The 15,141-nt window shown below is 48.4% G+C and overlaps 1 protein-coding gene across 1 annotated transcript in view; it reads left to right on the forward strand.

Annotated features, from left to right (window-relative positions):
* Positions 1-15,141, forward strand: part of LOC133956380 (nuclear receptor coactivator 3-like) — a 62,853-nt gene that overhangs the window by 41,095 nt on the left and 6,617 nt on the right. Inside the window, exons 3-15 of the mRNA XM_062391360.1 lie at positions 3,396-3,503; positions 4,650-4,810; positions 6,845-6,945; positions 7,056-7,230; positions 9,312-9,494; positions 10,542-10,628; positions 10,743-10,883; positions 11,403-11,550; positions 11,859-12,445; positions 12,566-13,674; positions 13,786-13,918; positions 14,388-14,543; positions 14,727-14,957. Of these exons, the coding sequence (XP_062247344.1) occupies positions 3,415-3,503; positions 4,650-4,810; positions 6,845-6,945; positions 7,056-7,230; positions 9,312-9,494; positions 10,542-10,628; positions 10,743-10,883; positions 11,403-11,550; positions 11,859-12,445; positions 12,566-13,674; positions 13,786-13,918; positions 14,388-14,543; positions 14,727-14,957 (3,301 nt within the window). The 5' untranslated portion in view covers positions 3,396-3,414. The remainder of the gene's footprint in view (positions 1-3,395; positions 3,504-4,649; positions 4,811-6,844; positions 6,946-7,055; positions 7,231-9,311; positions 9,495-10,541; positions 10,629-10,742; positions 10,884-11,402; positions 11,551-11,858; positions 12,446-12,565; positions 13,675-13,785; positions 13,919-14,387; positions 14,544-14,726; positions 14,958-15,141) is intronic.

The following is a 15,141-nucleotide window of genomic DNA, read 5'->3' on the forward strand; positions in this document are numbered from 1 at the left end:
TATCATGAATATCTACAGAATTTTTTTAGAGAAACCTTGTACTCAAAGTGTAATTTTTTAATTATCTTATCAAACTAAGTGTATATTTTGAGAATATTCTGTCAGCCAGGGTGTCAGCGTTCTGTCTTCTACTGGTTGTCTTTCCATCCCGTACCCTGTAGCATGTGAGCGGCACTGGGCTGCGAGCTGTCAGGTTTATGAGGTGAGCTGCTTCCTCTGGTTTTGCCATAAATCCACAAAGACTGTGGTTCCTGGTGAGCGGTGCTCCCACTGGGCTGCAGGGTCACCGGCAGGTTGCTGTCCTGGGAAAGACCTCAGGAGTTTAGCTCTCACCCCAGGTGAGGCCATCAGCAGTGTTGACCCGAGTGATCCTCCTTTCACGCCGCAAATAATGACCCAGAAAATATGTGGGTCAACTGTCAGCGTGAAGGCGTTGACCCCCTAAAATCGCCTCAGGTCAAGATCAGGGTTGAGAATCGGGTCAAACTTCATCCTGCTTAGTTTGAAAGTTCAGTTGTGTTTACCTGCATGGGTGCAGTCACCTGTACTGACCAGCAGGAGAACAGGAGTCTCTCTGCTGACAGCTCCATTAACCTGGAGACTTATTCTTTTTTATTCTCTGATGATCAGCTCACAAACTCTGATCAGTGCCTTTTACTCATCCTCATATATGTGTAGAAAATAAATAGTTAATTATTCTAAAGACTGTAAATAAAAGGTGGACAAGGAATCCAATCAAAATGAAGCCATATGGGCGCTGCCATCTTGCAATGGTGATGTCATTTTGGAGCCGGACTCTATGGAGTAATGATTGCTCGACCAATGGCTTCCAGTCTGAGCTGTCAATCAGTGTGATAAAACTACAGAACATTATAAAAACAATCTTACACAATGTTTGTTGGGTGTACTGGACTATTAGTGTGGCTCATGACACTGTTTATGACCTGTACTGCAGCCAGCCACCAGGTTTGTTTCTTTGCGGGGAGGAGTAGTCATGTGATCTGTCTGTGGTTTGCATATCCGATCATGTCGGAAGACTAAAGTGTTCATAGCTGATTCAGAAAAGTCACATGCAAATTGGTGTTGAAAATGCAGGCATCATTAGATTGGGCTCCATCTACCTATTTATCTACCGTTTTACATTTGCAGCATTTCTGTTGATGTTTTCCTAATCTCAAATGCAATATCCGCCCAGGTGTAGAAAAACGAACTTACCATTTACTTTTTTTCTCAACCCATCTCTACTTTAAATTGGCATCTTCATGCCCAGCGCTGCCTCCCGCAGCCTCTGTCTTCCATCACCACCTCCCATTTCCCTCTTTACGCGTCTCATTCCCACTGCCCCCTGCTGCTCTATTGTACCCACCGCAGCCCCGCTGCCTCTGTGCCACCAGGCCCCACTGCCTGTGGCGTGTAATTGACTTTCTCCCTGCACTGGAAAAGCGGACGGCCTGCGCCAGGCTGGAGGTGACCCATTTCCCTGGGGCATTCAGCAGCCTCCTAATCAACCATTCTCTGGGGCCGCCTCATTCACTCCGCAATTAGAGCAACTCCCCCTTTGAGAACTCCATCAATAGGCAGACGGGCGGGCGGGCTGGATCGACAGAGGAGCAAAGATGGAGTTTCACTCAAACACTTTGCTTTGGCTCTTTGAGTTCTGAACCCTACGACTTTGTGCCTCCCCTCTCCTCTTTTCGTGTCAACTCCCTCGTGGTAGGTTTCATCAGACAGCAGCAAGTGGGGGGTTTGTCTAATGATGAGCTGCGGAGGGGAGGCAGGTAGACGGGCACAAAGGGAGGCAGACAGGAGCGAGAAAGAGATGCAGGTAGGCAAGCAGACAAAGGCAACGAGACAGTCAGACAGACAGTCAGATGGGAGGGACTCGAGGGAGGGATTAAAAGAGGAATTTGAAAGAAACTCAAAGCAGCAGGGATTGAGCAAGAGGGAGGACGCATCTTCAGAGCCTGCCCGGCTTTTAGAAGAAGAGTCATGAGTATTCCCCGTTGTTGTCTCACGTGTTTCACCTGGTCTTGGGAGAATCGCATGAAAGAAACCTTTTTATATTGATCCCGCCTCAATGAGAAGGTGTGTTAACCGCCTGTTTTTGGCCAGATGTGGTCGAGCCAACAGCTGCATTCTGGAACACGCACTATCCAAGAACACAAAAAAACAACACAAATGCAATCAGACATTTTCGCCGACAGCTCTGATCCCACAAGCCATGAGATGATGGTGCATGATGATTAAATAACAGGCCGGCATTTCTCCCCTGCCATTGGCCTGATTTGCTATGCAGGAGAGGCAGTGCTCTGGTCAGAGGATAACCATGTAATCAATGGAATGAAAAGGCTGCTTTGGCTGTGAAGGTTAAGAGGGGTACTGGTGGCTTTCAGCCCACTCGGTGTGCCACACATGCGTTCAGAATCCACAGCAGACTGTGTGAATGTTACATCTCCTCCTCTCACCTGTTCCTCTTGCCTCCTGTCTTTCTCTGACATGCCTTTATCTTTCTTTCTCTCGGCTCGCTCCCTCCCACTGCCTCCGCCTCTTTTCGCTCTGATTCTCCCCCCTGGTATTTTTTTTATTTCTTCCTCTGCATTTTCTCTCGCCATCCTCTGTCTCCTACTATGTTTGTGCTCTCTCTCTCTCTATCCCCTCGCCATTTACTTTCCTCTCCTCCCTCCCTCCATCCTCTTTTCCCTCCCTCCTACCTTTCCCCAGTGTCAGCTGCTGTCACTGTGGCAAAGAAAGTGACCAATCACAGCTCACTTCACAACACCGGCTTCTCTTCCCTCCCTCCCTTCCTCCCTTCCTCCTTCCTATTCTTCCCTCTATTCCCTTCTCTTCCTCCTCCTCGCCTCCTTTCGCCCCATCTGCCCCTCTTCCCCACACAACCTTCATCAGCTCATTTCCTGGAGACAAAATGTGATGCATTATGGGAGACAGACGGCTGTCTAACGGGGTTAGTTGTGCTTATCATCAGAGACGCCGCTAATCCTGTGTGTGCGCATGTGTGTGTGTATCTGTGTGGAGGCACCGTAAGAGCTAATGAACTCATACATGCACCAGCCCACACACAAACAAATGCAGCCTCACACGCTTACTCTCATATTCTCCAAAGAGGAGGAGGCCGACGAGACATGTTGATGTTCGTCAGAGTCTGCCAGGAGAATATGATTTGCATGATCTAAGCATATTTTACTCTGCTGTGCACTGTCTTGCACTGTATCCACATTACACCTGCCTTTGTGTTGGTTATTTGAGCTGAATTCACAACAGAAGATTCCCGTTTCTTCTCCCCTTCACAATTACCTAAATAATAAGTGATAAAAGGGACTAAATAATGTTTAACCCTTATTCATACCTGTGTATTTGTGTGTGCTCCTTCCACTCAGGTGCTGATATGTGTACACGATGAGCGGACTGGGGGAGAACTCCATGGAGCCTCTGAGCTCAGAAAACCGGAAGCGCAAGCTTTCCACTTGCGACACGCCAGGTCTGGGGTGAGTGTGTCTGATAAGCACATGAGAGGGGAAAGTGGGCTACTGGGTCAGTGGTTTCTGTTGCCCCGGCCATGTGGCTCCTTCTGTGGATGTATGTTGTGACGAGTAAGAACCAGACCGAGTGCACAAAGACGTTATGTGATGCTTGGGTAGAAAAAGCACTTGAATTGAATTGTATGATTTATAATTAAGATCTGGAGAATTAAGTCAAAGGAAGTGTGAGTCAAGCAGAAATAATATCCAAACAACAAAAAAACGTTTATTCAGAAGAGCATTACAAATATGTCAAATGAAAAGTAAAATATTTTGGAAAATATACACCTATATTCACTTTTATGTCAAAATTGTGATATTGATATTGCTCTCATGTCTTAATCATAAAGCTAGAGCTGGCAGTTGGTTTGCTTAGCTTAGCTTAGCATCACAACTGGAAATTGCCAGAGTCTGTCTAATGTTAAAAACTAAAGTGTACAAAACCCAAAGAAGAATAAAGCTGCTTGCAGACATTTCCCAGAAACGTTCCGGATGGGTTGTACATGAGAACACAAATCTCAGAGTTGGTACTGGAACTTTCAAAGATAGCCCCCGCCCCCCTGAGTAAAATGTCAGAGTTAGCCTATGAGAGAATACGGTAGGAAAATGTCTGGAAAGTTCAGTGAGTAGATGACGTTTCTAACAAGCCTCCTGCAGGAAATGCTGCAGCACAGAACCCCCCACCCCCCCACCCACCCACAAACAACTTCTCCGGCTGTTTCTTTAAATTATGCAGAGTTAATTATGACCTGGTTGTAGCTTTGAATGTAGTGTGCAGATTTGAGTCGAATCGAAATAAGAATCTTTTCCAAAATGTCTAACTACTCCTTTAACCCAAGCTTGTTTCACTACTGTTCAATTACCAACATCAGCAAATTACATAAAAGTGCAGCTTTCGAAAGTACAGTCATTCTGTTAAATATCTTCAGCCCACAACTTTTCTTTTTGGTGTTTCACTGTGATCAAACGGGCACTAAGTTCCTGAACAACTTTCTGTCTTCTTAGGAGCCACTGTGTTGTTTTTATATATAAAAAAAAAACATCACAGCCAATTTTGGCTAAAAGTAGGGTAGCATTGACTCAGCTTTAATCTCTGCACGTTGGCCCCCGCAGGTGTGACAGGAAGCGTCGGGAGCAGGAGAGCAAATACATCGAGGAGCTGGCAGAGCTGATCTCTGCCAACCTCAGCGACATCGACAGTTTCAACGTCAAACCAGACAAATGTGCCATCCTCAAAGAGACGGTGCGCCAGATCCGGCAGATCAAAGAGCAGGGTGAGTGGACACAGTCATCTGAAAACCTGAAGGCTGGAGCCAGACAGCTGCAGCCGCGCGTCAGTCGGACTGTTAAGAAGTGTGTGTAGGAAACATGAGGTAAAGGGTTGAGGAGAGGGGGGCAGCTTGGGGTTAGCACACACACACACACACACACACACACACACACACACACACATACACACACACACACACAAATATATACTCATGCCTCAGAGCCCAGGTGCAAGGACGAATCAGTCATTCATCTCCCACAAATTTCACAGCCTCAACTGTTTATGTTTGGAAGGAAACATTGGCAATGCTTTGTGAAGCTGTCATTTGCGCTTGCTGTGTGTGTGTGTGTGTGTGTGTGTGTGTGTGTTGTGTGTTATGTGCATGGCCAGCTGTGCACTGGCCTCACCAGGGGCTGTTTAATTGGACGTTTGCAGGTAATCACATGCCCATCCATTCTGCTGAGCTGCCAAATTATTAGTTCTGTTACAGCTGCTGTTGTCGTAGTTCCGTCTCAATTATGCAGCAGTGGTTTCTGCAGTGAACTGTTCAAAAAGCTGCCGGCTGAGATGTTTACGTTGCAGACGCGGCGTCGGTGCAGAACCGACACTTTGAATTCACGCCGTGCAGACTCGCGTGTGTGGGTTTACTTTTTATTCTCTACGTTCGAGGTGGATTTCAGGGAGGGCGGAAAGAGCCGGTGGTGAATTTTGCTCTTGTGCTTCTGCTTGGCTCAGTCAGTGTCTGCCACCTCGACAGGAAGGGGAAGAGGCTCCAGCCGGCCCTGATTGGCTGCTGACAGGTTGCCATAGTTACAGGAAGTGAAGACATAATGACACGGGCGTTTAGACTCGTCTCTCGCTCTCTACCTGTTCCTCTTCACCTCTCCTCACTTTCAGTCTGCTTTCTGCCAGTCTTCATTTTGTTCCCTCCCCTACAACCATTCCCAATCTTCATCTCACTTGGATTTAATGCACCCTGCTCTTGCCTTCTCCTCCTCCTCCTCCCTCTCCTCCTCCTCCTCCTCCTCCTCCTCCTCCTCCTCCTCCTCCTCCTCTGCTTCCCTGTTCTCCTCCCCCCCATGTCTCATCTGTATTGCAGCACAATGAGTTGCAGCATCTCCAGGTTTGCCTCCAGCATCTTAAGGTATTGAGTGAACTGATGGAGTGCAGCCTCTCTCGTTCTGTCTCCCTCACACTCTGTTTATGTCTCATTCTCCGTCCTCTTCATCTCCCTCGTTCTTTCAGTCCTTCTCTACCTGACTTCACAGAGCCTGGCTGTAGGCAGCGATGGCTGTTTTTTCTTTGTGTGGGTATCTGTGCCCCTCGGGAGCTAATCAGATAGAATGATTCCTGTAGCTGAGCAGCCCCCGCCTCTCAGACCAAGCCCTGTATTAATACAGCAGGCGTTTTCCCTTCGCCGTCCACACCACTCTGCCTCAGCCCCAGTCCTTCCTGTCTGTCTCTCTTTATCTGTCTGTCTCTCTTTCCCTCCATCAGCCTCAGCCCCTCCATTAATTCAGGTGTCTCAGCTCCTGCCCCTGCACCATTACAGCTTCCACAACCTCTCCGGCTCGCTCCCGCGCTCCCCCTCTCTCTCTGTCTCTCTCTCTCTCTCTCTCTCTCTCTCTCAGCCCCAGCCTACCAGACAGTCCCTCGGAGTCTGACACTGAATATAAAGCATGAGGACAGCAGCTACCTGCTCCACATGCACCCAGCCCTCTACTCCTCCTGACGGGCTCCTCAGAGAAACCTGCCTCCGTCCGTCTCCCTCCTCACCTGTAGTTTTGAACCCCCCTTAAAAAAAATATAAAAAAGTGAAGATTGAGAAACGCTGCCCCCTGCTGGCGCAGCTAGAGTAGTGCGTGTCTGGCTGGCTCCTCCGGTTTCAGGTATCGATGCAATCACCTTGCGTTTTTACTTTGCTCTTTTTTTTTGTCATCATTGTAGTGAACAGGGCTGGAAGTGGCTATTGGTGCAGTTTTATTTTTTGTAATGCCTTTTCTCTGTTTTCTTTTTCCCTCGCTTTCCTCTCCCGCAGGAAAAGCTTCGTCCAACGATGACGACGTTCAGAAGTCAGACGTGTCCTCAACAGGTCAGGGGGTCATCGACAAGGACCACCTGGGGCCGCTGCTGCTGCAGGTGAGTCAGACCCTCCTCCCTGCTTTGAATAGAAGATAGTTATTCAAGGCTTTGATCGGCCGAATGTCTGGTGATGACTTTCTCTCCCCGTGCCGCCGTTCTCCTCTCAGGCTCTGGACGGCTTCCTGTTCGTTGTGAACCGCGAGGGCAGCGTCGTGTTCGTGTCGGACAACGTGACGCAGTACCTGCAGTACAAACAGGAGGAGCTCATCAACACCAGCGTGTACAACATTCTCCATGAGGACGACAGGGAGGAGTTCCACAAGAACCTGCCCAAGTCTAACAGTGAGAAACACACACACACACACACATTTACACACATACACACTCACATGGAAGCAAACCCTGCTCGACATCTTTCACAGGGCCGAGCTACAAAACAAACTTCGAAAAGGTTACAACAACTCGGCACGCAGGTCAACATACACATGCTCAGTTATTTATTCATGCTCCTCTGTTCTTAAGTCTTTCTCTCATTATAATCAGGAGCTCCTGGGACGACTGCTCGTGTGCATGAGAGCTTTTCGGAAAGACGTACACACACACACACACACACACACACACACACACACCTGACAAAACACTCATGTGCATAGAGGCACCCACCCACTCGGTGCTAAGCAGGCGGAGCGTAGCGCAGCTGTCAGTCACACTCACTGGTCCAGACAGTGTAAAACAGGCCTGAGCTCTATTCAGACCCCATAGCAGCCAACTGGAAACGACTCACTGCTGAATAATGCACCTCCACACTTTCCTCTACTTAATTCGCTGTGTGTTTGCATGAGCATATGTATGTTTTATCAGCTATTTACATGCCTGTGTCAGTGGTGGGGTTGCATTTTTTGAAGTTGCCGTGTGTGTGTGTGTGGACCCAGGAGCTTGTGCACAGAGCACTATTTATAAAGCTGATTAATTATGGATATGTGTGCTCGACTGAACCTGCGATTTGATTAACTCTGCAATAATGTTCCTAAGCAGCCGCGGCTCCGACATGTCATCGACACGTTCCCTCACTTATTCCTCCTCTTCCCGCTGCACACTCCTCCTAGTCGCTCACTCTCTTTATCTTTTAAGACTCGCCTCTTATCTACTTTTCCCCCCCTCATTCATACTTAATATGGCTGCCCACTAAGATGGATTTTGTGCTTGTCTGTTTCTCAACCAGCCTCGCGCTGCTTTCCCACCCCTCATTGTGTCTCGCTCTGCTACTCTGCCCCTTCATTATCTTTTGGAGCCATGAATGAAATACGCTCCCTCTGCACATTCCTGTGGGATGACCGCTGACCACGCCAGCTACAGTTAAACACACATACACACACACACACACAGGGACCCATGACACACACATACAGTTACAAGTATAGACACACGCTCGTGCACCTAACACGCAGCAAGCCTTTGTTGTTGGCCGGGATGCTTTTTTGACCCCTCTGTCTTGCCTTACTGTCGGCTAATTGTGTCTGAGGGGAGATGTCCGCCTCGGGGAGCGGGCTGCATTTGCTCTGTCGAGGAGAGAAAGCCAAGGCCTTGTTAAATCACCTCTCGCTATCAGCTGGCCCCTCCCCACCACCGCCATCCCACCTCCTCGACATGCCTCGCTCTCCCGGGGCCCTCACTCGAATCCTCCCTGCACCTGCCAGACAGAAACCTCCGGCCAACTCAAGGCCCCCGATAAGGCTTCACTCAGACCTTGGAGGGACAGTTGGATGTCTCTCTGAAGTTTGCCTCGCCTTTGTTCCCCCCCCCCCCCCCCCCCTTCTTCCTCCCTCTCCCCCTTGTGAAGGTGACCCTTTTCTTGATGTGTGTGTGTGTGTGTGTGTGTGTTTGTGTGTGTGTGTGTGTGTGTGTGTGTGTGTGTGTGTGTGTGTGTGTGTCTGTGTGTCTGTGTGTCTGTGTGTCTGTGTGTCTGTGTGTCTGTGTGCGTGTGCTGTGATGAAGAGTCAGGGTCTAAATGAGGATAGATGGCTGAGTGTCCCTGGCCTCTGCCCGCTGCAGAGCAAACAGAGAGGGAGAGATATTGGAAATCGACACCTTGGCTACATTAATCCTATGGTCCATTTAGCCGGGGATCGGAACAGCAGGAGAGGCTTCTGCTCCTCAATTTAAGAGGGAAAATACATGTTGCAGTTTGATTTGTTTGTTTTGTTTGGTGTGTGTTTGTGTCTGTGTGTGTGTGTGTGTGTGATCTGTGGCAGGATAGGGTGTGTGAGCTGTGTGATATCTGATTATTGGCAATCCATTCATACCTCCATGTGGGTTTATATTTTCTCCTTCAGTCCCAGGACTTCAATGCTCATTCCATCTTACTCCCAAGTGTAAAGTTCTGTCAGCGTGATGTGTTTGTTTGTGCCTGTGCTTCTTTTCAGTAAATGGGGTGTCGTGGGGAAGCGAGGCCGCCCGACAGAAGAGTCACACCTTCACTTGCCGGATGCTGGTTAAGTTTGGCCACGTCCACGGCCCCATGGAGGAGGGGCCAGCGGGGCCACGCTACGAGACCATGCAGTGTTTCGCCCTCACCCAGCCCAAGGCCATGATTGAGGAGGGGGAAGGTACGCTGGCATCACACAGACTTCCTCATAAATGAGTTTTACAGTTTCTTCACGCTGGTGTTTGAACATCACTGCAGATGATGCACCGTTTGTGCAGAGTTTGACACAAGAAGGCTGTCTTTTTTTAATACCTCAACTAAAAGGGGGAAATTGCTGTAAATAAAAATGAAATAAGTTTAAGGCATTTAAGTATCCAACTTATAAAAGTGTGATGTAGAAACCCCAAACCTCCAGAGAACATGCACTAAGAATGTACTTTACGGGGAAGGAGGAGACAAAAATTGTCCACAAATTGCACCTGTGAACCGGAAAAATATTTGTATATTTGTAGTTAAATTCATTCGAGTAAATGTGTAAAGAATCTTTAACAAGGTAAGGCTTTTTTTGTAGAAATAAAATAAAAAACCATTTCAAACATAAGTTATTATTTACATTGTTTGTAATAAGTAAAAACTAATATTCAAATATTTACGTCTGGTTGAAAATCTGACTTTGAAACTAACTCATCAAATCAACCTATTAAGCAAATTTTCTCCCACTTTAAAACGCTAACTTACAATTTTTTTTGTAATGTGCTTTACAAATGCAAAGCTGGTTTAATCACTTAATAAGAATGATACTGATTACATCCACCAGTCCCAACAGTGCCCTTATGAAACCACATTTAAGTTTCACACACTAGATATGAATCCCCTAAACATGACAGATTCTTATAATTAAGATCCATAAATTATTCTCTGAGATAAATGATAAAAAGTGCCCTATCCCTCGATGTTACCTGGATCTATCCCCTGATCTGGATCTGCTCCAGAATTGAATGGGTTCTCTCCTGACCCATACTATATTCTTCCATGAAGTGCCATAGTAATCTGTCCAGTACTTTTTGAATAATCCAGCTAAGTACCGGACAGACAAACAAACAAACCGAGATGATAATATAACCTTCTTGGCAGAGGCGGGCAACACCAGACGTTTATATCTAATTGTCTACCATCAACTGCTGCTCATGTTTCAGTGATTGTGACACGTTACTCCTCTCATGTGCAGACCTGCAGTCATGTATGATCTGTGTCGCCCGACGGGTGTCAGCCATGGAACGAACGGAGAGCTTCAACACTCGGCATGAGCTCTCAGGTGAGGTGACGCACACACACCTAAAAACTCACTGAACACATGGCGCCATTTTTCTTTTTCGTCCCGCTCACGTCTTCTTGTTTTTCTTCGCCCTCCCTCCGTCCTCCCCGGCAGGTAAACTGATCCAGATCGACCAGAACTCTCTGCGAGCGTCGATGCGTCCGGGCTGGGAGGATCTGTTGAGGCGTTGCATTCAAATGTTCCTGCAGCACAGCGACGGGCAGCCGTGGTCACACAAACGCCACTACCACGAGGGTGGGTCACACGTTTTGTGATCTCACACACACAAACACACACACACACACACACACACACACACACACACACACACACACACACACACACACACACACACACACACACAACTAGAATTAGCTGTGCTTCAAACTTTTAATTGCTGTTATATCCACAAAGAAAGGCCTTGAGGCATAAGCATCAGAACGATTAACTGCTCTCTATCTCTCAGTGTTATACTGACAGTCACTGTGACCATTGTATTTACTGACTGAAATTATTTGTTTTTAATTATTGCTTGGGACCTCCACTCAGGAACTGAATCTCAATGAGACGTGCACACACACACACACACACACACACACACCTCATGCATCAGTGTATCAGTATTGATCTCATGAATATGAAGATCTGAGCTATACAACATTGATTCTCAGTGTAATCACAGAGTTGGTCTCAACATAAAGACAGTGATTGATGACCTTTGTTATCAGGGAGGTGCTTCACGGTGTTAATCGTTCCTTTTATCTGTCCCCGCAGCTTTTCTCCAGGGTCACGCCGAGACGCCCCTGTACCGCTTCTCTCTGTCCGACGGCACTCCGGTCACGGCCCAAACCAAGAGCAAGCTGTACCGCCATCCCATGAGCAACGAGCCGCAAGGCTTCATCTCCACGCACCTGCTACAGAGGTCAGAAAAACTGAGAATACACACACTGACACTGAAGGAAGTCATTTACTATATTGACAAAAAAAAGCACTTCCAGCGTATCTATGCAGTCAGCCAAGGCATTGATGTGGCATGAATAGCTGAAGTAGCAGCTGAAGTAGCTTTTATGCACCGATGTCCTTTGAATAGTGAGAAGACTCCATACAGGAGCTCCTGGTTTGGTGTCATTTATATTAAACCTCTTTAACCTGAGAGCGGCGACAGTATTTTCAAGTTTTCTTTTGTCACTTTTCAAACCTGCTTATTTATTTTCGTTCTCTTCCACACAGAGAACCCAACGGTTACCGCTCATCTCAGGGCGGGAGCATGATGCCCAACACCATCAGACAACAGGGCATGGGAGGCCCCAACCCGAATGCCCAGATGAACATGAACCCGAGTGGGGGGATGGGGATGGGTGCCATGAACAGGGGCTTTGGCATGAACGAGCAGGGCCACATGGGTCATATGGGTCCAATGGGTGGTGGTGGCTCTATGTACGGAGGGAGTGGCGGAGGCGGTGGAGGCGGCGGAGGCATCGGCAACCGCATGATGCAGATGAATCAGATGGGGCAGATGAATCAGATGGGTCCCATGAATCACCCAGGCCAAGGCATGCAGCAGCACCCACAGCAGCACCCCCAGCAACACCCACAGCAGCACCCGCAACAGCACCAACAGCACCCGCAGCAGCATCCACAGCATCCGCAGCAGCACCTGCAGCAGCCACCATTTCAGAGCAGCGGCGGGTTTGGGCTCAGTGGCCTGAACAGCCCGTCGGGGAGCCCCAGGATGGGCGGCCCCCAGCAGGGACTCCTGATGTCACCGCGGAACCGAGGGAGCCCAAAAATGGGGGCCAACCAGTTTTCACCTGGAGGTAAATCCATTGGTGAACAGATATGTAGCAGCAATATCATTGGATTTTGAATAGATTATGTATGGTTACTTATTTCTTTGATTAGAATTATTTGATTGAATACTTTTGTTTGTGTTCCAGGCATGCACTCTCCTATGAGCGGCATTGGCAGTGGTGGAGGAAGTGGAGGAGGCACCACCACCTTCTCCAGCAGCTCCCTAAACGCCCTACAAGCCATCAGTGAAGGAGTCGGGAGCTCCCTCCCCTCCACCCTAATGTCTCCATCACCAGTCCATAAACCAGACAGCTCTCCCAGCATCCACTCCTCCTCCTCTTCCACTCAGCCCAGTCAGCCTGCCAAGCCAGGCCAAGATGGCTCCAAAAGTCCAGCAGGAGGCTTAGGACCAGGACCTGCTGACCATCACCACCAGATGCACCATCACCACCATCATCCGCATCCTCAGGCTGAGAATTCTGGAGACAGACCAGACAGCCAGGCTGGTACAGCAACTAAAGAATTTGGAGAGGGGAGCAATGAGGCAGGGGTGGCGAGCGCCGAACCCCCTCGGAGGGTACCAGACAGTAAGGGGCATAAGAAGTTGCTGCAATTGCTGACATCTCCAACTGAGGAGCTGGGTAAAGGTAATAGTGGACCAACCGGACCTCCGGTACCACCCCCCACGACCAGCAGCAATACTCCTGCAGGATCAGACAGTAAGGACCCCATTGGGGGCATGACTAGCCCCTCGTCCACTGGGGTGTCCTCCTCTTCCTCAGCCAGTGCCAATCCAGGCCAGGCGACCGGGCAAGGGGGACTGTCCGCTGTGTTATCGTCAGCCCACTACACAGGCTCGCTGCAAGAGAAGCACAAGATCCTCCACAAGCTTCTTCAAAACGGCAACACCCCAGATGATGTGGCTAAAATCACAGCGGAGGCCACAGGAAAGGTGACACTTGGGAACCAGGAAGGAGGTGAGGGGGGGACGGCAGCATCAGGGGCCGGGCCTGGGTCAATCACAGAGCCGAAGCAGGAGCAGCACAGCCCCAAGAAGGAGAAGACCCATGCCCTCCTCCACTACCTCCTCAACAAGGATGACTCCAAGGAGCCAGCCGATGTCAAGCCCAAACTTGAAGATCTAGAGGGGAAGGGACCTCCAGGGGCTGCTGGCGGCCCTTCACGAAACGGCCCTGGATCCGGACCTGCACCGGAACATCCTGAGAGCAAGATCAAGTCGGAACCGCCTGACGACGTAAGAATGCCTAATATTTGGAAAACTGCTCCTCTAATATTGTTATTGAGATTTACCCATCCAGGGTAAATGTAGAAATGTTCATCCAAAATAATTATTCCTTATTTTCAGTTGCACAACCTGGAGTCGATCCTGGGAGATCTGAGGGGATCAAGCTCAGACTTCTACCCCGATCAGGCAGGAGGTGGAGGGTCCAGCGACACAGGAGCCAAACCTCAGGGTTGCCTTGATGACAGCCTGCAGGGTAAGATTTAAGTAATCACATCTGGAACATCCAAAGAGTTTTAATCAAGATTGACAGTGAAAGCTGCTTAAAAGAACATTTTCTCCTTAAAACATCTGCATTCCTGAATTAATGATTGATTACCGCACTGGAGAGACTGATGAGGTGAATTATTTCAGTAAGTGTGTAAAAGAGGGTCAATGGAAAACTGCATGATTAGGTACTTTACATAAGTCGTGTTAATTATTCATGGTTGGTAACTCTGACAATTGTCATTATATATTAATTTATTCATGAATCCATAAGAATATCTATTTTATGAGAACAAATTTAAAATGTTTTAAGATTTCAATATTTTTCAAAATGCCAGAGGGTAGTGAGCTATATTTTTCCCTTATCGCCCATATTTAATTTCATAGAGCACATTATTCTACCTACTTTTGAGGAAAATAGAAACCTGCTGACCAACGAGTCCATAAATATTTTACAGGAAGTCCAGGAATGGGTCCGGGACCTCGGGGGCCCTTCCAGAGGGCCATGTCCATGGACGGGAAGCCTTCGGGGGGTCCAGGAGGAGCAGGTCGACGCCCCATGCTTATCAAGCAGGAGATGATGGGCAGCCCGGACGGCTACCCTGGAAACATGGGTGTGTGTTCAAGTCAAATATGAAATATTAGACCATGTGATACCCACTTTAGATCCTTGACTATATATTAATTTGTTATAATCTATTTTAAAACAGATATAAGACGTGTTTAGGATCAATACTGACCCACGCTGCTCTTCTTCAACACTGATTTATGCACATCTTGTGTTTATTCACTACCAGGACCAATGAGCAGGAGCATGGTTCCCCAGAGGTCTCCCATGGGAGGGTCGGGTGAGTGGGGCATGCCTCGCTCCAGTGCCAGTCCTGTGGGCTCAGCAGGACACCCTTCCATGATGCGTCCAGGCATGGAGTACAACAACAGCAAGGGCATGATGTCAGGACCCGCGGTCAGCCGCTCCAACAGCGTGCCGGGCGGCAGGTCGATGCTGCAGCAGCAGCTCATGGATATGGGTACGTTTCAGTTCCAGCCAGATGCTGAGGGAATTATCATAAGGACTGGATCGTGAAGATATTTAACAAAACCTCAGGATGGTGCAGCATCTATAGGTTAGCTAACAGCTCTGTGAGACTTTGGTTAGGCCCAGGGATGCTTCAAGCTAAAAGTCAGCGTGCTAACAAAGATAATGCTTAGATG

The sequence above is a fragment of the Platichthys flesus genome, chromosome 7, assembly GCF_949316205.1.
Source record: "Platichthys flesus chromosome 7, fPlaFle2.1, whole genome shotgun sequence".
NCBI lineage: Eukaryota > Metazoa > Chordata > Actinopteri > Pleuronectiformes > Pleuronectidae > Platichthys > Platichthys flesus.